The following is a 25,955-nucleotide window of genomic DNA, read 5'->3' as shown; positions in this document are numbered from 1 at the left end:
TACAATAAAATTAAAGCTAAACCTAAATGCACATTTTGAAAAAGGACAATTAAAATTCTACTACATCTTATTTACTTTGCATGGCTTTGAGTCAGAGTATACTGAGACACCTGGCTACCATACAATATAATGCAGAGCATAAGAATTAACAGTGAGAAATCTGGGAGGGTGGTACAGTGTTAAATATTTGAATTTGTGTGTCTGACAAGAAAGTATTGGTCTGTCAAAACTTTTCAGGGAAGATAAGACATACCTATTTAACTATAGCTTAGCCTATGAGCTCTTCCAACTCTTCTGTTGACCCACTAAATAACAAGTTACCCTCCACTTAGTGCTTAATAAGGAATAAATGAAGAGATAGCCTGCAAAATTAACAAAAGAAAGCAGCGTATACAAGAATAATTGACTCCTTTATTAGAAAGTGCCTTTAATTAGTATCAGTCAATAACAAAAAGTTGAAATACCATTACTCAAGAACTGAAGTAATGCTAGTGAGGCAGATTCTCTTTCACAGTGTGTCTATTTCACATCCCAAGTTACGTACAGATGGCATAAGCATTGAAAAAGTCTCATTAATTACATGGAGAGAATGGAATAAACAGGTCATAAACATGAGAAAGAGTAAATATGAGACAAGTCCATTATACAGTTTATTACTACCCAAAGACAATTTAAGAACAATTTTCTAAAGTGCAACACTCTTCTAAAGTATTGCTCTTTTGCGTTAACCAGCACTCTCATCAGATGTCTAAGCAAAGAAGCCAAAAACTCAACAGGTTAAAGCAACTACATCACTGTATATATCCTTATTGGAAATACCAATAGTAAAACTGGAATTAAATGCACATTATCTTCTCTAAATGACATAATTTTTTTTGTAATTTTCTATTAGCTTTCATAATTGGAAAACAAATTAACAAAGAGGTGCAGTTCTCAATACAGATCTCAGTACAGAATTCTTAAAATGAATGCTAAAGATATATTAAGAAATCAACTATCTAAAATTTTCCACAGGAAAAGAAGGGGTATTTGACAAAAACTTTTCTATTTGTCCTTCTTATTGTATTTATACTTAAAAACAATTAAAAATTTCTGTGTGTCAGGATACAGTCCTGTTCATGATAGGTAATTGTCACTGCTGGGTCAGACACTAAACTCAAAAATGCTGTTGTACTCAAGTCCCTGTCAAGCTACAGTGATCACACTGAGATACTCTGGGAATCCCAACAGCACAGAATAGAGACCAGAAGGCACAGGAACCAACATTTCACATACAACAAAGCAAGACATCGCAGTAGTCTTTGAAGAGAAGTATATGGTATAAAAAGATGCCACTGTGTATTGGTTTTGGCTGTAGTAGAGTTAATTTTCGTCACAGTAGCTCATATGGGACTGTGTTTTGGATTTGTGTTGAAAATGGTGTTGATAAAACAGGAATGTTTTCGTTACTGTTGAGCAGTGCTCATACAGTGTCAAGAGCTTTTCTTTTTCAAAAAATGTTTTTCTTTTCAAGAGCCTTCACACCACACCACCAGTGAGTAGGCTGGGGATGCACAAGAAGCTGGGAAAGGACATAGCCAAGACACGTGACCCCAACTGACCAAAGGGATTTTCTATACCACATAACATACTCAGCACATAAGCCTGAGGAAGGAGGGAGCGGGGACATTCAGAGTGGTGGTGTTGTCTTCCCAAGTCATCATTACATATTATGAAGCCTGGCTGTCCTGAGTATGGTTGAACATCTGCCTGCCCATAGAAAGCAATTAATAATTCCTTATTTTGCTGTGCTTGTGTGTAAAGCTTTTGTTTAACCTATTAAGCTCATCTTATGCATTTTCTCTTCCAATTCTCTCCTCCATTCCACTGGTGAGGAAGCAAGTGAGCAGCTCTGTGGGGCCTAGTTACTGGTTGAGATTAAACCATGACACAGTAGAAGATTACCTGCATCGGGTTTGGTCCCTTTTTGACATATGCTTGGTCTACTTACTTTTATTTTGTATGAAGAAAAGAAAGAGTGGTGTTACTTCAGTTTCTACTTTTCATATATTGGAAAAGTCATGTTTCTTCTGGGAACCAAAGCTCACAGGCAATAAGGTTTTGTAGGACATCAAAGCAAAGAAAAAATTGCTGTAAGCTATCAACAGGCTTTCATCTCTCCCTGAAGGACTCTGGTCTTAGACTGCCAGAGTATAATCCTCTACTGATAGAGAAAATTAGATACTTAAGGGGTTTTTTCATATTTTTCATAACAAGCTCATACTCAAACAGGAAACAATGTGCTCACTCCTTTCACTATAGTGAAAGGAAAACTAGATAAAAAATGGCAAATGCTGATTTGTAGTATATGTTCTGTTAGCTGAGACCCTGACCCAATAAAAAAGTAGAATTGCTCCCATCAACTTCAGCAGGACTGCTGACTTGCATACCATTTTGTGGAGGTTTTGAGGGTTTTTTCCTTTGCTGATATACATGTGCCTCTTGAGCAGGCTGAAGAGGTATTCAAAACATGAGAAACAAAAGGTAGTTTAAAAGGAAGTTTGAAAACAAGCTTACTGAATTAACAACCTGGCTGTGCTTTGTCAGCTTATCTTGCAAATTTGCAGAAACACATTTGGACTAGATGGTATCAAGCTTTCTTTTTATCAAGACAGCTCATTTCCAAAGTACCCATTAGAAAACAAATTAATAAATAGAACAAAACTAAAACCAAAAATTAAAAAAAAAATCTCAACTTTGCAAGAGAAACTGACTACAATCCCTGTCAGACACTACAATCCTTCTCAGACACTAAACCAGACTTACCATATATCAGATTTTTGTAATACAAACAAGTATTAAGTGAGATTTAACTGGAGAGACTAAAAGCTTATATTGTTATTGTGTGGAAAAATCCAGAGAACAAGTGAACAATTTGAACCTTTAAAGCTTTACACACAAGTCACTTTCAAACTATTACTATTGTGTGCCTTATAAGCTACTAGTGCCTGATACATTAGGGTAGCCAAGGGCACCAAGGCAGCATTCTGAGGCTATCAGTCCATGTCACAAGTTCAGTCTAGTTCATAATGTCACCTATGACATCTCAGTTTGTGAGAAGAAGACAATGTGTTTAAATCATTAGTGGAATCTCTCTAGTAACAAATTTCTACTGCGAGTAAAGTTCATGTTCTTGAAGTCATGGATTTAATTCTAACAGTTTACACATACTACCTGAAAAGACAGTACAAGAAAAAAAGTAAATAAAATATTTGCCTTGTTTTAAATTCACCTTCATAGAACAAGGTGAGACAACACATGCCATGGCACTAACCAGAAAACAGCACAAGAGATTCACAGCTTGTTGTCAACTTAAAAAAAAAAAAAAATCTGCACACAGAGCTCACTATACATTTGCATGATTTCAAGAAAACCAAATGGCACAAAAAATGCACCTAAAACAAGTTAATGAGAAAGAGTTGGACAGAAGACATCAACAGCAACCCTACTTTTACATGTTCCCTTGACAAGTTGAAGACACAACAGTGACAAGCTATCAGATACTCACCTGAGAACCTAAATGTACAAAAAAGATGTTTCACTGCTACAAAAGAAGAACACACTCCAGACTGCAGGGTGTGTATCTTTTAAGAGCAGGCTTTGGACAATGAAAATGGTCAGTGCAATTATTCTTCAGAATTTAACTATGTGTTATCACCACATCACCACAGAGACTGCACTGCCGCAGCAAAAAAAATGTTTTCAATATGTAGCAGCTTAAAACACAACTGAAAAACTTACACTTGCTTACAAAGCTGTAAAGATGGACCAAATAGTGATTTCAGTTTATAATGGTTTATGTGGACATAAAGTAGTCTTCCTGCATGACAAAAGATGCATCACAAACAGCTGATCTTACACGTACCAAGTAATTATCACCATGTTTGGATTTGAGCATTTGTGTTACTTCTTGTAGATTGTGGAGGTAGGTTTCCTCAGAACAGCCAGCAGGGAAGGACACAGCTATAATCCGCTCTGTGATGTAAGTGAGGTCAAGTTCATAGCCTTCCTCCATAATGTGATCAAAGTCTGCACTTCTGGGAAGAAATTAGATGTGAGAGTAGTTCAGAGCAATGCAGCCAAGAAGAAACATGGCATATTAATGAGAAGAAATTGCAACTTAGACTCCTACCGCCAAGCATCAGATGTTTGCAGTAATTTTATCACAATTACAACCCATTACACACCTACAGAGCTCAAAGTATTCAGTTCAGAACACAAATGGAGTTCTTCACCAGAATTCTTTACATCAGAACTGTAGTGAAAAAAATCTCTGCAACCAATAATGACAAAAAGCAACAAAATTAATACAAGCAATTTTACAAATACTACCACAACAAATTTGTGAGTCAAACATGAATGTATAGGTACTTCTGTCTGTACATGTCTCTCTGTAGAATTCCTTAAATGCTTTACAAATTGAAAGCTTGACCAGTGAACCGTAAAAAACTCATATCTTGAAGCCTGCTCTGAGTAAAACTGAAGTAAATCTAAAACCAGCCCCCAAAGTACAACAGACATGAATGTAATTGAATTAATTTCACTGGTTAGTCTACAAATACTTCTCTTTCTTTTTCAAGTGATGGGCACAACTTTGTCCTTAATAAAATATCAAAAAATCAGCTCAGTAACTATGCCTAGTTGTTTTCTCATACAGGCATTGTAAAAATGGTACTTGCATAGCAGGTCATATCTTGCAGAAGACTGAACTCACAGAAATCACAACCACAAACAACAAAGCCTAAACCCGCTGCACCACATGACACTGTTACATAAAATATGAATGAAATACTTGCCGTGATACTTTGTCACAACTGAAAGAGAAGTTCTTCAAAGCACTGCTGGAATTCTGGAACGAACAAAGCAGAAAAATCAATCCAGAACCTTACTTGCTGTCACTCATGTCAACGGTTCTGCCTTTTTTCTTAATTTATGATTTGAAGGACTATAACAACAAGATAATACAAAAGGATCATTGCTCTGTGTTTTGAATGCAAACACTGTGGTTATGCCGAGGTTTTGTCTTTCTACTACCTCTTCCAACTCGCTACTGCCAGAAAAGTCTTTTGTGACATTTTTAGTGGTCTTCTTGGTAACTGCATCAAGATTAGAGAAAACATAGTGGGCTTTGAGAATATGTAACTTGAATTTTTGTATAGACCTGCAAAAGTAAGTTCCTCTCAACTGATTTTCTTATGACAATATTGAAATACACACTTCTGTATCAGACTCCTGAGAATTTTATCCTAAGAATGTGTAGCAGTTTATTTTTGTAGTTCCATTTGTGCAGTAACTATGAATGAAAAAGGGTAAAAATATTCTCCCTCATGAACCATAGTAATAGACTTTGTCTCACCTAATTGTAGCTGTCTCAGATTTAAGCTCCAGTGTGATTGTAACCCAAGCTCTGTATGTAACAGAGAGAAAAAGGCATCTAGAGGGGGCAGTATCCCTTCCTTCCAGGACAAGTTTAAAAAGAAAAAAACTCTACAAATAAACAGCTACTTCTATACACACATTTAATTAAAATAAATAATAATATTCACTTTACATTTAGCCATGTCTGTATCTATTTTAGCTTTTGTATATTTTATTTATTTTTTTAATTCAGCACTTAGATATGTATGTCTTGATACAGAAAATCAGAAGTTAAATTTAGTATCATGCATCAGTAAATCAGTAAGTGAAAGAGTAGTCCTTCCTCTCCCTGCCCTGAATTCATACTCATTCACAGACACATGCCCATAAAAGCTTATTTATTAAAGGTTAGAGCTGGAAAACTGATAAACTATTTTGGTTACACACAACAAGTGTTCCCAAGCCTAAACTGCATTTGAATGGAAGATGCCTTAGAACTCCATAAAATAACGCTGTGTATCAAAATCTGGGAATAGCTAGGACACCTACAAGCCTGAAACTGACACATTTTCTTTCAGAATTTCTGAAAGTGAACTGTTCTGACAAATTCTAAAGCACAACTGATGGCATAAGGTGCACCTCATGTAAGTGTTTGGTCCCAGTTTCACTAGTTTCTGTCTTAGAAAATAGAAGAGGAGGAAACTTCATGGTATTTTCAGCCTCTCTTTTCCCAATCCCTTCTTAGAATTTTAAAGGCTTTAGATAATACACCATTGGTGCCAAAACAAGTAAATACACCATTGGTGCCAAAACAAGTAAATAACTGAAATTTAGGACAGCTTTTGGCATATTTTGTTTTGGTTTTATAAACAGAAAGCCATTAGAAGCAAGACTCTCTACACTTCCTTGGTTTCTGTTCATCACAGATGTATCCATTGCTTAAGAAGTACCTCTGCATTTACTAGAAATTTGATGACTAAACTGTCGTGTATCCTGAATAATCAGACACTTAAAACAGCTTCCTCTAGTAAGAAAGTTGCTGATAAAATCATTCTCTATTTCACACTGTTGTGCCATAAACTAATATAAATCCTAGTAGCATGCAGTGTACAAGCTTATGAACAATTAGATAATGCAAACCACTAGTAAAAAAAAAAATAGTGAGATATGTATTTACTGTGTGCATACCGTGTCACCAAACCATCAGAATACAAGTTCCCCAAACAGGATTCAGCAGCACAGGGCAGACCATCCATACAGGCAAATCATCTCCATCCAAATGAAAACAAACACTATTTACTGCCTGCTACACACTGGATGGATAATGGCAAAAAATTTGACTAATCTTCCAAGACAGCAAATGCCATCTGGCATATCCCAGAATGGACAATTACACAGAAAATCTCACAAAACTAGCTATGATTTTCATTTCCTGACAATCAACAGCAGTAGAGAAGATGCAGGGCAATGAAAAACAGTGGTTCTATATGGGGTGTTTCAAGCACACCTGGCTAAAAATTTAGAGTTGTAACTACGATAGACTCAGTGAAACTAGTGCTTGATTTGTTGTGAGTAGGACAGACCACCCTAAGATTATTCTTCTGTTAACTTCTCCCCATGATTCTTGTTTCCTCGCTTTCCTGGGACTGCCTGGCAATGCTGTCATAACCAATATACTCAGCAGTATAAATGAACATATAAGGAACAGTTTTCAAAAAAGTAAACACCTTCTATTCATCTATTTATTCCATTTAAAATAATTTTTATATTTCAAACAATACCACAGACGTTATCTCTACGTAAGCAAGTGCCAGGAACCTTTTGGTCAAATTTATCTGCAGTTGTATGAAGGCCAGCAGGTAGAAGCAATAGCTTCTCAAAAAACAATCATCTTCTCTCCAGTCACAGATTTGTATTAATAAGCAAATTCACTGCATCCAAGGTAGTGTGTCATTGCCCTTTTCCAGTAAAAACTCAAGCCAGACATCTTCTTTGACACATTCTGTATTGCTTCTTTTACTACCACTGGCTCCTGCACCTAGTACTGGGCTCATCATAGAGTTTGTTATGCCAATTTTCTCAAAAATTAAGTCCTCAGACAAAACTATCTGTATTTGTTTTGCACAGCCTGGTTTGTGGTAGCAGGGGCCACAAAGATGGCTCCTGTGGGAAGCTGCTGGAAAAGTCACAGGTTTTGCTCCTAGTCAGAGAAGAGGAGGAAGGGAGAACATGTGAAGGAAAACAACATGGTGACACCAAGGTCAGTGGAGAAGGAGGATGAAGAGGTGCTCCAGGCACTGGAGCCGAGATTCCTGTGTAGGCCATGGTGAAGACCATGGTGAAGCAGGTTGTCCCCCTGCAATCCATGGGAGTCCATGGGGGATGCAGAGATCCACCCACAGCCCAAGGGAGAGGTGCCCATGCCAGAGCAGGTAGATGCTTGGAGGAGGCTGTGATCCAGTGGAAGACCCAGTGGAGAGAGAGAGCCCTTGCCTCCACACTGGAGCAGCCTGTCCCTGGATGAATGTACCCCATGGAAAGAGTGACCCATGCCACAGCAGTTTTGGGGAGGACTGTCTGCCCATTGGAGGGACTCACGTTGCAGCAGGTGCGGTGCTACTGCTCATGAGAGTGGACACATGCCAGAGAAGAAGTTCATGGAGAACCATCTCCCACAGGAGGGACCCCATAGTCTCACAGGCGAAGGACTCCTCTCCCAGAGCAGCAGAACAAAGTATCAGTTATGAACTGACCAAAATCCCCATGCTATCTCTCTCTACACGGCCAGTGGGAAGGAAGGAGGGGTGGTTTAAGAAATGGTGGTTTAAGGGCTTATTTTATTTCTCACCCTCCTCTGATTCTGTTAGTAATAAATTTCACTTTGAAACCTTAAGTTGAGCCTGTTTTGCCCTTAAAGTGTTTTCTCCCAGTCCTTAACTCATGAAGCCTTTGTTAACTTTTTTTCCCCTCCCCTCTCCTCTGCCCAGCTGTGGCAGGGGAGGGTGAGCAAGTGACTCTCCTTGGTGCCTGTATCATGGGTTGGCGCTGGCTAAATGCCAGTGCACCCATGAGTGTATATTTTTCCTAATGAACTACTGTGAGATGTGTCAAGAACAGAGCAGAGCAGGCCTAAAACTTGAAATAGAAAGAAAATTTTATTAACCTACATAACAACAGACAATAGAAAAGAAAAGAAAACCTAAACACCCAAAAGCAGAAAAGAAAACCTCCCAGAACACTTCTTCTCCTCTCCCCCAATTTCCATCCCTTGCATGCTCTAACAGTTAACACTAGTACATTACTCTCATCTACTTGCTTAAACCTTCCACAACCCTGGGTTCCCAATCCAAGTCATCATCCCTTAAAAAAAACAATCTTCAATCCATCCAGGGAGAGAGGAGTCTCTCTCGCACCACAGACCCCCCCACAGGAAACACAGGTCCATCCTCCCATGTTCCCATGGCACCACCCAGAGAATTCTACCATGGTGACACCCTCCTTTACATGTCCAGTGCTCTCACCACCGTCCATGGACCAAAACCGAATAAAGGGCTCTTTAAGGATGTTTGGACAAGTACCAAAAACCAGCCATCTTCTCATATTGGGACAACAGTCCCCCCCACATTTACCCCTGGGGCCGAGGGTTCCAAGAATAGGCCACAAAGTCTTTGGTTTTGAACCAAAAAGCATCCACCCAAATACAGTCTTATTTATGTTCAGAAGAGTCCAGGGTCCATCTATGGCTAACATTACGCAAGAAAAGTCCAGCCCAAAAGACCACTCCTCTTCATCTCTAGTAATCAAGGGGGGTCCTTTTCATCGTCCTTTATCATCTCAGTCCCAGGCTGTCCCTCTCTCTTCTGAAACCACCAGCCATGAGAATCAATGTCTGGGAACAGTTCTCTTCTGCCTCAGAAAGAGTTAAAAGCTTGTATCTCCCAGCAAGGCCACAGGCTCAGGCACTCGCAGGCTCCGGTAACTCCCACACGCAGCTCAGCTCGCAGCTCAGCACTTTCTCCCTGGGGGGGGGGGGGGGGGGGCGGGGGGAGACGAGACGAGGGGATGAGGGGGGGGACGGGGGGATAGAAGGCACCTCCAAAGTTCTCCACCCCTCCATCCTGGATGGGGCTGGTTCAGCTCCAGTCTCGTTCTCTCTCTTTCCCCCCTGGGGTCCGGGCCTACCTCAGCTGGCCACCTGGCCCCCCTCCCCCACTCAGCCTGGTCAGCTGGGCAGGGGAAGGGGGAAAAGATGCTCCTCTCCTGAAGGGGAGCCAGAAAGAGGAAGTCCGTCTGGGAGTCCTTGCTTTTAATCCCTTGTGTCCTCAGAGGCGTGTCCAACCTCTCAGTGGCCACCGAAGGTGCCAACATTCAAACCTGACCACTGATTGGTTTGACCTCGGCTTCCTGAAAAACTCACCTCCCCTCAAACCAGGACAGCCTGGCATTGGGCCAGTATCAAACCATGATACCCAGAGTCCCCTACAGCCGAGGTATGATACAGAGGCTAAGAACAACCCCGTATTTAATTCTGAATAATTTTCACCAGGTCACAACAGTCACTAGACCTAAGTTTCCCAGTACAGCCTGCTGCAAATGCAAGCATAGAAAGTGAGCCAAGCAGTCCAATTAAACTAAAGCACAGATTGAACAAAACAGACTTTTGAGATCACCCCTGTTTATTCAACTTCTTCTGACACCAGAGGGTTAACTTCGTCATGGATTACCTGGCTTGCCTCAAATAGCAAGCTTGTGCTTGTCCCACACAGCAAACAGCATCTTGTACCTTTATAATCTTCCTTTGAGATGCTTCACAGCTGCAGAGCAAAAACACAACAAAGATAATGTACAGGCCATCTCACACCATGTGGCACAGAGACGGCACTGAGACAATTTCTGCACAAGTCCAGAAAGAGAAGGAGTAAGAAATAATCTTTCTGCTAAATCTGCATCCCCTGTCCTGTGATGAAAAGCTGTCTCTCAAAGAAATTGAGAAAATCAAGTAAAAAATAATGCCTAAAAAAAAAAGTTATCTGTAAAAAAGTTATCTCAGCTAGATGATCATTCTCAACTTTTCCAAGAACAGAATAAGGAAACTTGGGTTACAGCCAGTAGGCTTATATACCTCACTAGACTTACACACTTCATAGGTTAAAGTCCTCTTTAGTAGAGCTTCTAACACCAGAAAGATTATGAAAAGGACAAAGGATAAAGGGAGTTCAGTTTTGCCCGAGACAAATTCATTTGCATTTTTGCAGTACACTGAGTTACTACACAGCTCTGGAAAAGTAAGTAAATCAACAACATAATATGCGAACTATTAGTTTCCAATACCAAAGTAAAGCTAGGCATTTGGGCCACACATTGGCTTAGAAATACTATGTGGGATTATGACTTGCCCCTTTTGAGACTAGAATCAAAGACAGGCTAAGGAAGCCAAATGAGAAATCAAGTGAGTGTGACACAGTTGGACACAAAAGAACCACATGACTTACAGATGACCCAGCAGGAAAGAAGGGGCAGAACTTTACTTTCTTTCATATTTATACATTTTTGGCACCAGTTGTGGATTGGAGGATAGGACCCCTCCAACCACACCAGTCAAACAGACAGTCAATCAGTTCTTCTCCTCCTTCAAAAAGGAATGTAAACAAAAAACTACTGTTAAGTAAACAGAGCTAATTTTACATTAAGAGACTATTAGAAGTGTGAGAATCTTGACTCTAGAAGGCTAAGAAAATTACAAAAGAACAGGGCGACACGGGTGCCTTTCCTTAGACCCTGTTGCTGGCACTCAACTGAAATACAGTAGTATTAGTAGAATGATACAGTATCTGCTTAAAAGTTATCTCAGCACACTATAAGCAAACCTGATTTCAAGGACTGGGTTGTTCTAAACAGCTGAGTCAGCTGTACATCAACCATATATATTGTTCCTTTGATGAACTGCACTACTCAAAACTCAGAGCTACAAGATCTGACATGCACTCACGTAGCTTATCTGTTTCTCTCCTGGGCTCCTTCTTGAACAAAAGCCTTAACAGACATAAGGATCAATGAGTAGAAACTACAACTATCTGAAATGTCAATCAATGATGAATCTGTGACTTTAAGGTATCGGAGGACATTTTGAAAGAATGACATGCAACTACTTCATATATAAGTATTTTATTTGTGCCTATTTTTAATGTTGCTATAAGTAAAAGAGAATTTGATTAGCTAGTCTGCATAAAATTGTATGGGTTTTACACACATTTTATTCATCTTATGAAACTTTTTTCCATGTGATTGTTCACCATTCAAACAGCATAAATAAAAATACCAATAGAAAGACTCATCAGCAGGATACCTGTAGCTGAGCTCTGGTAAGACCAGGGACTAGAGCGACGTGAGACCAACTAGTATGGTTTCTAGCACATACTCTGCTTTATTCTACGAGATGGCGGATTAAATACAGAGTGAGTCGTTTACATTTAGCAAGTGCACTGTGATAGGCAGTGGACATACAGAAGTATGTAAACAATTTAGGGTTAAGGTAGCTACAGAGACTTAGTGCCATTACTTTTATGCTGCGAGTGTCTATACCTTAACACATTCCTAGTAGCAGATAAGTTTATCTGCTACTACGTATGCTGAACATTCTGCAGCCTACTAGACTCAAGCTTAAGGCCTAGTTTAGCTTAGTTTAGAATAGCTCCAATGGTATCTGTGAGCATATCATGCCCACGATACCTGAGAAACTCAGCCACAGATACCTGAATGCATTTGAACCTGATCTGTGATGTATTTTCATTTCTCAAGCCATGGACAGGAATCAGAAGAAATTCTCCAACCTGTTCCAAGGCACTGTGTAATAGTTCTATACATTCCAGCATACTGCAGAAAAAGATAGGACAATGATCTACTACTACACTGATCGTTGGACTGCTTACCATAATAATTCCTACTGACACAGTGAAATATGTTTGGATATTTTGGATGAGAACCAGAATTTACATAATCTTTTGACCTCTGGCTTTAGAATTATTCCAAGTGCAGAAAATATTCATGTTTTGTAAATAAAAATGTCTCTATGCTATTTTGTATCAGTTCCTGCAGTAAATATTAATTTAAAATATTGTTTTAGTTGACTCCACATAAGAGATTTATTTCTACTGCAAGCAGCTGTTTGTTTGAGAGCAAATATAGTTTTGTTTCGTATACTGTGGTCCATAAAAATCCTCATCTGTTCCCCTGTGTAGTGTAACAGCAGGAGTCCAGACGGATGTGATCCTTGTAAGTAGCAGTGTCTGCAGAACTTATAAATCCCAGCTTGGTTTCTCTCTGATTCTTAGCTGCTGGAAAAGCTGCTCCCATGATTCTTTCATACAGCATTTCAGCCAAAACTGCCAGGCTCCCCAAACAAGTCCACTGTAGGGCTTTGTAATCCACCTCAATTTTAACTAGTTTGTTGGGCCTTTGGATATAGAGTTCTACCTACCAATATGCCAGGGAAAGAAGGAACTAACCAGGGCAGAGAGATTATCTTCCAGCTTACTTAGATTCAAGAAAACAGCCCTACTCATGGCATGGAAGTTCCTTGTACAATTGGGCTGTCTATCCATCATTTGGTCTCTCTTCATAACAGAGAGAAGGCACATAGCACATTTCTGCTATTATGGACTCTTCAGTAGAAAATACTGAATGTATGTAAAGTCATTCATGTGAGAATCGGGTATAATTGGGTCTTATTTAGTGTAAAATTTTACAGGTATACATGATCACATTTAGAAAGTAGTATTTCTGGAGCCTTAGGTCTAGAATATCTCAAGACTAGGAGTCCACACAAAGCTTTGTGAGGTTAGCACCTAGCCCTGATCAGCATTATTGTCTTTTGCACACCTGCCTGGGCGAATCAGAGTTGTGTCAACACACAAATGACTGTGTTCCAGTACAAATTTATGGTGAAAATTAATATATCCATATGTAAGTACTACTACTTGAAGTATTAGGAAAGGAGCTTGCCTCCACTGACTAAAATAATGTATGTGCTCCAGCTCCAGTTGTAGCATAGCTTCATAATTATGCTAGAGCTTTGAAACAGCTTCCTGAATAATACTATCCACAGGCAATGTAATTAAGCACAACAGACACAGCAGAGTGTAAAGGCTTCTGCATTAATTCGCACCTACCACATTGTGAAGCTCTGTAGAAGTACTGTATGGCTGACCAAATAGCACCTAACAAAGTTTCTGTATGTAAGTGGTCTATTCCAATAAAGATAGTTATGTGCAGAACAGAAAGAAAAAAAAGGTGGCAGCAGAGGGAAAGCCTTCAGAGCAGATCTCCTGAGTTTCTCTTAGACCTAGTTAAGATGCAAGCAACCAAAACTGAAGTAAAACTTTCACTGCAAATTTAGAGCACCTGTTAACGCTAAAAGATTATGTGCATACAGTTCTTGAATAGAAAGTGAATTATTACTGCTAGCCTTTAGCTGAAACAAGGAATTCAATTTATTTGTTTTAAATATGTTAATATTAAGAATTAAATAACATTCCAAGAGGAAGCCCTTTAAATGTAAAAAAATGGAAATACCATAGCAATTGGAAAAAATATAAGCTAAAAGACCAATTTCATATTGAACACAATACAAGAATTACCATTATCCTACTTTCTGAATGCCTCTGAATAAAATTCAGTCTATGAAGATTATAGTATTTTCCTTTGTTTCTCCCCTGCTTGACTTAAAAACAAGGAATGCAGAGTTCATTTCATTGTTCCTAAAAAAACACTAATGGTCCTAATGAGAAGCTAATTTCACACAGTACAGAAACCAGAAGTGTGTACTTTGAAAATGGCTTGCTAGCCATTTTGTGAAGATGTGATACAAATAAGCAACCACAAGCAGGAAAATAAATCATTCCAAGTGAAAGAAAAAAGAAAATAGAATTACTTACACTTCTGGTTACATGAGTTTTAACCACCTTAGAGTTATTAGCCTGCAAAAGGAAAAAAGTTAACACAAGCTACTTTAATTCTCCAGATAGTTTAAGTATGTTCTAAGAAATCCCCTCCTAATGGCACATACATACATACATACAGACACATACACAAAAAATCATTCAGAAGTACATATTCATTCTACAGTATTAACAGGCTAACAACCTTTCAAACAGATATGGAAAAATTAATTAATTTTGCATTATTGTCCTGCATATTCAGGTCTATCTGTATGACAGTACTCAGTTACTGAGAGTGTTTATTCCAAGGTACAATATCCATGGAGATGTACATTGCTAACCACTTACTCATTTTTGCATTTTTTACCGGATTGCAAGGATTGTTTGAAACATCAAGGCTCTTCTCAGCAGATTAAAAGTGATATATAGGACAAACAACTGTATAACTATAACTTTAGTTACTATTATTTCAGTCTTAGCATATCCACTGCTACTTTAAAAAAATTACACAGACCCAAATAGAAAAAGGCAAAACACACAAAATACAGGTTTTGGATTCACTTGGAAATCTCGATACAAAGGGGTTTCATAAGGTGCACGAGCGGAGCACTTGGGAAAGCACACTGCCCACTTTGGCCCTTCACCAGAAACTTCATAGTTAAACTGAACTCAGCACCCACCCTCCCACAACAACTAAGTAGCATGTTTGTGTAATTGCATATAGAGACATAAATGACGTTTACACCTAATGTGTGCCAGTTAAAAGGGTTTTGTCCATGTAATTCTCAGTTTGGCATTGGATTGGTGTAGTCTGCAAGTTTCCTAGGACAGGGATAAGGTGGAATACATAATAAGAAGCAAGAAGCTGCTCTTTGTCTTTTTTAATGTTTTGAATTTGCTCTCCAGTTTGTCAAGCTTTTAGTGAAATCTCATTCTCTCAGTCTGCTAGAAGCAATAACTCCAATTTAGTACTGAGAGGAAACAGTTCTAAAAGCACAGGGCTTGACAAAACTATCTCAACTTGCAGGATCACACTGTTTCCTTTTTCTTCTGACTTAAGGGGAAGGCTGCTGAAATAAGTTATGCTGAAAGAACCATCTCAGGTAAACAGGTGAGTTTTGTATACACACATTGTCTATATGGATGAATGTAATAAGGGATTACACTCAAGTTTTCATATGCTCCCTTCACAGCTTTAAAATGGTTGCCCACAAGCCTACTGCTATTCCTACTGCCTATTCATCAGCTCTAGGACTAAAATTACAGATAAACTTCTTCACTAGCTAACTAATGTGGTACATTTGTTTGAGATGTGGACAATACAGACAATACAGCTTCAATTCTCTGACTGGACACATATGAAGAGGGGCTTTGAAAGTATATTCTAATATCCAAGTTAAAGATCTTAACCAAGACTATCAGCCCCACTGAAATTGAAGACTAACTTCAAATTCCTAAAGTTTTAGCGAAGGCTTGACATTTCTTTTGAAAATTCAGCATTATTTACTACACTGGCATGGGGTGACCACTCTAAACACTCTAAGAGATAGCTGTGCCAATTATTAATCTTTCTGGTTTAAGTCCTAAAAAAAAGAAAAAAAAAGGAAGAGATCACACATAAGTAAAGAAAAAAAATTTTTAAAAAAACCAGAACTGCCAAATTGATTTTACAATCGTTGTAAAAAAATGTGCAAGTCCTCCCTTCCCTCCTTCCCTATTCATCTCATGGCTGCTGTTTCCAGTTTCTGGGTTCTCTTCCATTTGGAAGACATACTGCTATGGGCAAAAGATCTGATATCTCACACAGAAAACATCACCAAATATTGAAATATCTCACCACATAATTTTTGGGGTGCTTTTTTCTAAGACTATGTGTAAAAGGAAGTTTCCATGGGGAAACTGCAATGTGTATTAAGAGAATTATTTTCCACATGTCAAACTAGAAATTAGAAAAAACAGATTTGATGCCTATCACATTTCATTAGCCCCATGTACTTTGACTCAATATAAGATATTGAACACCATGATAAGAGTATACTCAGTATATTATGTCTAACAAGCTGTCGTGTTTTAGGGCAAATTTGGAAGGAAACTTCCAAAGGGGTCCCTATAGAAAGCAGATTCAAGCAGCCCCTCCCCATACTGGTTTTAGAAAATATTTCCTTGGAGAAAAGTGGGAAAACAAATCTATTTATTTAACAAGCAAAGTATTCACAAGCATAAAAACTGAATAACAAGCATAATAAAAATGAATATATTAAAAAATATCCTCTCGCTGTTCTGAAGAGATGGCAAATTCAGAAAGTCCTTGTCGTTGAGTGTAGCTCAGCTCACTCAGTCTCTTATCAGTCCTTCCTGCACTGGAAAATGCTGCATCCTGGGTCCTGGTGGGCCATAGGTGTGAGCTCCCGGTGCTCTTCTGGGTTTTCAGTCCAGAGCAGGCCGATCAGTTCCAAGAAAAAGGAAAGTCACAGTCAGGGGAACTTCTCTCCCTCAGCTAGCTAAAATCTAACTAAAAGCAAAGGAGAGCTCTCTCCTGATGTCCCTGCTGCAGACAACATAGTCCGTGAGAATGCAGGGGAGCAAGTGCAGTTTCCGAAAACAAACTGCACGCTTCTTTTCCCGTTATTCACTCTCGGAGCCAGTCTTAAAAGTGCAAAACTTAATATACAGCATAAACAGAACAGACAATTGGGGATACAAGCATCATGAAGTCACACCAGGACTTTATGAAGACACATGAATAACACATGTATTGCTTATGACCTTACTGACATCATGGAAACATATTGGGACAACTCCTATGACTGGAGTTTTGGAATGGAAGGGTACAGTCTCTTTAGGAAGGACAGGTGGGAATGATGAGGAGATGGTGTTGTCCTCTTTGTGAATAAGCATGGAGCACTACCTCATGATGGATGAGGAGCTGACTGAAAGTTTAGGTCAGGATAAAAGGGAAGGAGGGCAGGAACAGATAACATTATAGTGCAGACCTGCTACAGGCCACTTGACCAGGAAGGCCAAGCTGATGAGTAAGCTGCAGTAAAACAGAATGGCCTCAAGGGTCACAAGCCATGGTCCTCCTGAGGGGCTTCAAACAACCCAGTATCTGCTGGAAGGATGACACAGCAGGGCAAAGGCAATCCAGTAGCCTCCTGGAATGCATTGATCTCTTCCTTCTCCAAGTGACAGATGAAAAGGAGAAGGAAGAAGGAGAAGCATTATGACAGATCTTGTGTTCACCAACAAGGAGGGGGTGGTGGGGAACATGAAGCCAGAGGGAAGCTTATGCTGCAGTGACCACAAAGCAGCAAAGTTCTAGATCCTTGGGGTAATGAGGAGCATGCACATCAAACTCACTACCCTGGAATTCAGGAGAGCAGACTTCAGGGATCTTCTTGGTAGAATGCCATGGGCTTAAAGCCCTGGAGGGAAGAGGGGCTCAAGAAAGGTGGACAAAATTCAAGGATCATCTCCTCCTGGCTCAAGAGCAACGCATCCCTACAAAGAAGAAATCAGGCATAAATTCCAAGAGGCCTGCATGGATGAACAAGTTGCTCCTGGACAAACTCAAACACCTTCTAAATGTGAAGATAGAGACAGATAGCAGAAGAAGAACAGAAAAATTGTCTGAGCAGACAGAGAACTGACACAATTAAATCTGGCCGACAGCATCAAAGGTAACAAAAAAGTTTCCATAAGTACACTGGTGATGAAAGAAGGACTAGGGAAAATGTGGGTTTTCTTGGGAAGGATATGGCAGACCTGGTGATCCACGACATGGAAAAGGCTGAGGTACTCAATGAAGGTAAAGGCAGGGAGTAGAAGAATGAAGAACTGTCTGCTGAAGGAGACCACAAGGTCCAAGGCCATGTAAGGAACCTGAAGGAGCACAGATCCATGGGACATGATGAGATACATCCATAGTTCCTGAGGGAACTGGCTGAGGAAGTGGATGAAGTTACTATCCATCATGTTTGAGAAGTCGTAGCACTCCACTGAAGTTCCCACTGACTGGAAGAAAATGAAACATAACACTCATTTTTATAAAGGGAAATAAAGAAGACCCAGGGAAATTACAAAACCAGTCAGTCTCACCTCAGTGCCTGGCAAGATCATGGACCAGATCCTCCTAGAAACTAAGGTAAGGCACATGGAAAATAAGGTCATTGGTGACAGTCAACATGGCTTTGCTAATGGCAATCTTGCCTGACAAATTTGGTGGCCTTCTATGACAGCATTAGAGAACTGGCAGATGAGGAAAAAGTGACTGACATCATCTACCTGGTCCTGTCCATTCCATTTGACATTGTCCCACACAACACTCTTGTCTTCAAATTGGAAAGACATGGATTTCACAGATGGACCACTTGGTGGAAGAAGAGTTGGCTGGATAGTCAGTGTTGCAGTTAATGGCTTAATGTACAAGTAGAGACCACTGGCATTCATTAGATGGCTATTGGGACTGGCACTGTAACACCTTTGTCAGTGACATGGAAAGTGGGATCAAGTGTATGGGTGCAGACAATTGGTCTGAATTTAGGCTTCAGGCCTGCCAGTGTCTGTGTGAAAGGCAGGCAAGTAACTTTCTGATTCTGGCCTGGGAAAATATTAAGGAGGAATTCAAACAAACCTTGGGAAGTGAGGAACCATCCGCAGGTGGTGTTTCTCCAACAAGTTTATTGGCAAAAGATGTTTATAAAAGGGTGTAGACTCTAATAACCAATCATGTTCTTTGTACCAAACTACTCTATAAAAGTAGAATTTAGAAGAATAAGGCTTGCTCTCATTTTACCATCAAAAAGAGAGTCATGTTGTTATTTCTGTGCCATCCGAAAATCAACAACAAAGTACACCCTCAGCAAGGGTTGGCCAATGGCACCAATCTGTGTGGTGTGATGAGCATGCTGGAGGAAAAGGATGCCATGCACAGGGATCTAGACAGGCTTGAGAGGTAGACCTGTGTGAACTTCATGAAGTGCAGCAAGATCAAATCCAAGGTCCTGTGCCTGGGCTGGGTCAATCCCAAGCACAAGTACAGTCTGGGCCAACAATGGATCAAGAGCAACCCTGGGAAGAAGGACTTGGGGGTGTTGGTGAACAACAAGCTTGACATGTCTCAGTGTGTGCGTCCGGTTGAGAAAGCCAACCATATCCTGGCCTGCATCAAAAGCAGCGTGGCCAGAAGGTAAAGGCAGATTACCCCTCTGCTTTTGTGAGAAACCACCCAGAGTGCTGCATCTAGAGGCCACAATACAAGAAACATGTGGACCCACAGGAGCGGGATCCAGAAGAGGGCTATGAAGATGATACCTCTCCTATGAAAACAGGGTCAGAGAGATGGGGTTGTTTAGCCTGCAGAAGAAAAGACTCCAGAGAGACATTAAAGCAGAATTCCAGTACCTAAAGGAGGCCTACAAGGAGACTGGAGAGGGACTTTTAACAAGTATATGCAGTGATAGGACATGGGCAAATGGCTTTAACTGAAGGACAGTAGCTTCAGATTAATTAATACGAAGAAATTCTTTACTGTGAGGGTAGTGAGGCACTGGAACACGTGCCCAAAGAAACTATGGATGCCCCATCCCTGGAAGAGTTCAATGCCAGGCTGGATGAGGCTCTGAGCAACCTAGTCTAGTGCAAGGTGTCCATGCCCATGGCAGGGGAATTGAAACTAGACAATGTTTTAAGGTCCCTTCCAACCAAACCATTGTGTGATTCTATGGCTCTACTTCTGCACCTCACCAATCACAGCATTTCAATATCAAACACAACAAAACATCCTTGTTGTCATCCCCCAATAAAGACAGCTCAAAGGAAATTAGATTGACACGGTTAAAAACACAAAACACTTCTCCACGAAACAAGCTAAAATCATTTCAAAACCAATTATCCCACGTCTCTCTTTTACCATTATTGAAGAAAACCATCACAGATTTTTGACAATGACTCCCTAAAAACAGTCTCTCTAAAGGAAAAATAAAGTCTTTACAGCAAAAGATAAAATGACACTGCTTATAGTTTCTTCACCTTTTTTAACTTTGTTTTGCTCATCAGTAGGGCCACCTTGCCCTGAATGCTTCTGATTTGGATTGCTCTTTAAAGACACCCAAAACCCAGTTAATTCCCCCTTTCCACCCTTGAAATCTACCAGGTAGTGGTGTGACATTTCTCCAAGACACAGGCCTAAAGTTTGACTCCAGCATTTAATGACATTAAATGAGAAGAATCAAAAGCAAGTTCATATGTAACATTTCTGCCACACCATTTTACTTATGAGCAAGTACTAAATCTTTGCACCGACGTGAAAAACCTAAATTAAACTAGTATGATTTCTGACATGATAGAGAACTAAAATTGAATAGGATGCCAGAGACTGAAGTTTAGTTAAGCAATAAACAAACAGAATCCACCACTGTATAGCAGTCAGACCAAACATCAGAATTTTACCTTAAGTATCACACTTGCTTCACTGTTGTCTCTGAAGAGAAGGGTCCACAGAGATACATGATTCATTGTGCTTATTACAATGAATTCTGACTATAAGTAAAACTGATTTTTAAATTAACACTAAAAGATTTGTCTTTTCCTTTTAAAAGACAAGTGGCAGTCCTTGATCACATTGCAATAAGTAATGCCACAGTCATTTATTATTTCAATATTTGCCTAGAATTCACTTTTAGCAATTGCATTAGTACTGTCCTACCCTTTTACACATTCCAGTGTTGAGAAAGCATTTTCAAAGATTAACCAGAAGCATTTTCACAAGGGACATAAGATCTGTCACTCTCAGGATAAGCTACAAAAGAATAGATAATTATGCAGATAAGCAGAAAAAATACACCCTCTAGAGGGTATTTCCCTTTTCCAATGTGAGCTGTCATGCAGAACCTATGCAAGCTCATTTGCTTTTTAGTGAAGTCAAACATGTAAGAAAAGTTTCTACACCATCTGAAAACTATCGATACTGAGGAATCTGAAACATGGGTATTTTTTCTTTAGAAAAATAAATCTGGGAAGGCAGAAAGAAGCATCCTATACCTTGGAAGAACATCACACTTCTGGATTTTTCTGCTACAGTAGTTAGTGTCACAATTCTGAAAAGCAGATGCTTCTGCCTTGCAAAAGTACCACACTCAGAAAGTCAATTTGGAAAAATAAACAAGCAGGCAGACTTGGCTCTGGAAACTACTACTTTTGGAATCACCAAAGCTTTCCCTCTTGCTGATTCCCTGTTTCCGCAGACTGTTCAAAGAAAGCCTGCTTTTTATTTAATTTTGGATGAATGTCTAGAACTGAACATACTGTATTATAACAAAATTTCATATTCAAATTCCTATTAAATCTTGCAATTCTGTAATATTTCTAGAAACTACATGAGCCCTCCCTCCTGGCAAATGCAATGACTAGCTTTTGAATTTAGTGTGCCTTGCATAGCTTGATTCAGGATCACTACATTTCATTAATTTGAGGGATTGGGGTAGTCAATTCATGCAGTTCTATTCTCTGTGCCTTCTTATGACTAAGTCAAAGACATTTACAAAAAAGACACTGACTGCACTTAAAACAGCATTTTGGAACCTCAAGTTTGCATGTCTCTGGGGTCCATGGCCTTACTCTGGTAAGCACTTGAAATCTAAAACTAAAAAACAAACCCCCATAGAAATGCATTACAAGGAGGCCCACACCAGCCCTTTTCTAGAGAACTGAAATCAAAAAAAAAGTTTGAAACATGATCATGTCAAGTATTTCAAATCAGTCTCACAGGTTTTTTCAAGTAAATGTCTCATCAGTCTGTTCCTCTGCATATCTACAACTAACAAATCAAGAAACTAAGAAATGTAGATTTTTTTAATATGTTGAAAGAAAAAAAGTAAAGGAATAGAAAATCAAAAGATTTTGATTTTCTAGAATCAAATCAGATCAAAATTTAACAAAGCAAAACCGAACAGCAAGACAGAGAGAGCTTTAAAAGAAGTTTCAAGGCATCTTTTCTTCCTTGTGAATTCAGGAAAACTGTATGAACCAGAAGTGAAGAAACGTCCCTCCATAAACATTTCTCCAACATCACTCAAAGTGGGAGTGGGAGCATTGGCCCAGGGACTCCCCAAGAAAGCCGAGCCCATCCAGTGGGTGGTCATGGGGAAGCCATTGTGTGCTTTCTCCTCAGGAGTCGAACATGTCTGCAACTTGATCATGAAAGGCAGGAAGCTCGCCCTGAAACACTTGGGCATTGAACCAGCAAGGGTCTACCTTCCCTCCCGCAAGCAGCTGTCCATGCATTCCACAGTAGCATCGGAGCTTTTAGCATTTGCTCTGACTGGTTTCGGCGGAGAAGTAAAATATGCAGCTAAGCCTCCTTGGACCCGACTACTAACAGTCGTTGACATCGACCTCCCACCAAGGTTATAGATTGACCACAACCGGGACCCACAGTCTTCACCAACGCGTCCTCAGCAACCTCAACGGCCACAACAGTGTGGCAGATAGAAGGACAATGGCAGTGCACCAAAGTGACAGATCCCACATCATCGGTGCAACAGTTAGAAGCAGCAGCTGTGGCCTTGGCATGCAACCTTTTCCCCAACGAGCATCTCATCATTGTCACGGACTCTATGTTTGTAGCAAAGCTCTGCCTGGCCATGTCTGTTCCAGGGGTCGCGATGTCTACAGCAGCAGTGATGTTGGAAGAAGCCATCTTTTCCCACAAGGGTACCCTCTCGGTCATCCACATTAATAGCCGTAACCCAGTCAAAGGTTATTTTCAGATTGGCAATGACAGAGCAGATGCTGCAGCCAGAAGAATATGGACTTTGCAAGAGGCTCGCCAACCACATGAGTCACTCCACACAGGAGCCAAAGCGCTGGCAAAAAGGTGCAGAATCTCAGTCGCAGACACCAAGCATGTTGTAGCCACGTGCCCACATTGCCAGAAGTCACCCTTGTGGACTAGCGGAGTCAATCCCAGAGGCCTTAAAGCCTCAGAAATCTGGCAATCAGACTTTACCCTTTGCCAGCTCTTGAAACCCCGTGCATGGCTTGCAGTGACTATAGACACACCACAGTGTATGGCCACCCAACATCCCAAGTCGAACTCTAAAGCGACCATTTTGCACTGGCTGACCACTATGGCATGGCTCGGCATTCCGAGGCAAATCAAAATAGACAACGACACGAACTTTACCTCAAAATCAGTTAAGGAATTTTCCCAGAAATGGGGCATCACTTTGGTACAAGGCATTCCCTACAATAGCACAGGACAGGCAATTGTTGAACGGACAAACCAAACCCTAAAAACAAAAATTGAAGTGCTAGCAAAAGCAGAAGGTTTTACCACCGCCATTCCCCCTGGCGATCAAGCACATGTACTGGCCAGAGCTCTTCTAGCGCTGAACCAGTTTTCTAGGGCAGATGCAACTCAAAGTCCTGTTCATAAGCATTGGGCCACTCAAGCATTGGAAGAAGGCCCACCACTTATAGTCAGGACTGAGTTGGGAGACTGGGAACCAGGGTGGATGTTGGTCCTCACAGGCCAGGGGTATGCTGCGGCGAAAAGAAACAATGTCATCAAATGGTGCCCACTTAAGTCCATTAATCCTGATATTCAGAAAGAAACTCACAAAAGCTCTGAGGTTTTGATTGCAGAGCCTGAGACTGAAGCGTCTCCGAAGCCTGTTCACCTGGAAACCAGAAGAGGGAGACAGCTCGACCAACATTACAGAACCGACCTCATTGGTGAGACCCAAGCAAGGGAAATACCTCCTCTTGCTTTTGTTCTTAGGACTTTCAGCTACAACACGAGCAACGCCAGAATTTTACTCCCACCAGCCGTTTAGGTGGGTTTTCAGATTTGTGGGTAGCAAAGTGGTAATAAGAGAGAAAGTCACAGCAGGTGCCCCATCTTGGGATGTTCGATGCAGGAGACATATTTGGCCCCCATGCAACTGGGGACCCGTCTGATAACACTGTGTGGTTTTACAATGCTTATTGGTGCCCAGCCTCTAACCCTGGGAAACCCTGGTTATGGATACTGCGGATACTGGGGGTGCAAGACCATTGTATCTAGTGAAACTGACGGTGGCTGGAGACCGAGCACACACGATAAGTTTTTAAAAGTCACCCCTGCCCCAGATGGCTTCAGTCAATGTTTAGTAGTAGGATATCACACCTATGCAGATAAGACCAAAGACTGTTGGCGCTATGAAATGACAATTCTGCAGCCGATTGACCCTGGGTGGACCTTAGGCCGAACATGGTCAGTGTTCATCTCAAAAACAAATTTTAAGAATGTGCAGATAATCAAGTTCCAATTGCCTCCAGCACTTCAAGCAGTAGGACCTGGCCTAGCGGCCAAAAGCCCTCCTCAAAGCCTTGTAGCAGCCTTACCAGCTAAGCCAACCACTACCAGTCTACCGCGCCATGCGCAAACCATGCTCTCCTTATCTAGCCCTCCGTCTATCCACTCACTCCGTCACACTGGAAAGCCCAATGTGACCACACAAGGTCCTTTGTTTCGTATGCTAGAAGCTGCCTTTCTATCACTGAACCGAAGTAACCCAGGTCTGACAGATTCCTGCTGGCTGTGCATTGATGCACAACCTCCCTTTTATGAAGGAGTCGTTTTAAACGTGTCATTGGGCTACTCAGTTTTAGACAACCCACCCCAGTGTAGATGGGACACCCCCCGGAAAGGAATCACCCTAGACCTCATCACTGGCCAAGGCACATATCTTGGAAATATAACCCTAGCTAAGGAGAAGGGAAATCTCTGAACAGAGGTAATTACACTCCCAAAGAAATCCAAATGGGTTATTCCATCCTTATCAGCAATGTGGGTCTGCCACCAAACAGGAGTCAGTCCCTGTGTGTATCTCCCGGCTTTTAACAAGTCCACTGATTTTTGTGTGCAATTTTTTATCATCCCCAGGGTCCTGTACCACTCAGGAGACGAAATGTACCAGTTCTGGGAGGAACCCCACAGTCTGCAAAGGAGGGAGGTCTTCACAACCATCACGCTAGCTATGCTCTTTGGTCTGGGAACCGCCGGCACAGTTACTGGCATCTCAGTGCTCATCACTCAACACCATGGATTCTCCCAGCTGCAAGCAGTAATTGATGAGGACTTACAACATATAGAAAAGTCTATCTTTTTCTTAGAGAAATCTGTCTCATCTCTCTCTAAGACTGTGTTACAAAACAGGCACGGACTGGATTTGCTGTTTATGCAGCAAGGAGGACTTTGTGCAGCCCTTAAAGAAGAATGCTGCTTTTACGCCGACCATACAGGAGTCGTCCGCGACTCCATGGCTGAGCTCAGAGAAAGACTCAACCAAAGAAAGAAGGACCGAGAGGCCAAACAAAACTGGTTTGAATTGTGGTACAATCATGCTCCATGGCTGACCACCTTGATATCTTCCTTGATAGGACCTTTCACCATAATACTACTTGTTCTGCTTTTTGGACCCCGCATTTTAAACAAATTAGTTGCTTTTGTTAAAGACCGCTTGCAAAAAGCTAACATTTTGTTTGTCACCCAGCAGCAACTGCTTTCATAAATCCCGGCCTGCATCAACCTCATAAAACTTATACCTGTTTGTGTTTAGACTACAGTTATGCCTGTTA

At 40.7% G+C, this 25,955-nt stretch overlaps 1 protein-coding gene across 20 annotated transcripts in view; it reads right to left on the bottom strand.

Annotated features, from left to right (window-relative positions):
- TNS3 (tensin 3) overlaps window positions 1-25,955 on the bottom strand; it is a 211,629-nt gene that overhangs the window by 125,655 nt on the left and 60,019 nt on the right. For 5 of the 20 annotated variants that reach the window (XM_063404585.1, XM_063404548.1, XM_063404620.1 and 2 more), the window contains 5 exons: window positions 14,331-14,372; window positions 10,122-10,211; window positions 4,836-4,888; window positions 4,227-4,312; window positions 3,905-4,076 (listed from right to left, as the gene is read on the bottom strand). The exons of 1 other annotated variant lie outside the window; for it this stretch is intronic. In XM_063404585.1, coding sequence (XP_063260655.1) covers window positions 3,905-4,054 — 150 coding nt within the window. In that variant the 5' untranslated portion in view covers window positions 4,055-4,076; window positions 4,227-4,312; window positions 4,836-4,888; window positions 10,122-10,211; window positions 14,331-14,372. Of the gene's footprint in view, window positions 1-3,904; window positions 4,077-4,171; window positions 4,313-4,835; window positions 4,889-10,121; window positions 10,212-14,330; window positions 14,373-25,955 lie in introns of those variants that run through there. 14 more of the 20 variants (XM_063404646.1, XM_063404529.1, XM_063404521.1 and 11 more) reach the window with 8 other exon arrangements.

The sequence above is a fragment of the Prinia subflava genome, chromosome 1 (genome assembly GCF_021018805.1).
Source record: "Prinia subflava isolate CZ2003 ecotype Zambia chromosome 1, Cam_Psub_1.2, whole genome shotgun sequence".
Taxonomy (NCBI): Eukaryota; Metazoa; Chordata; class Aves; order Passeriformes; family Cisticolidae; genus Prinia; species Prinia subflava.
This window is presented reverse-complemented; position numbering and strand designations above follow the sequence as displayed.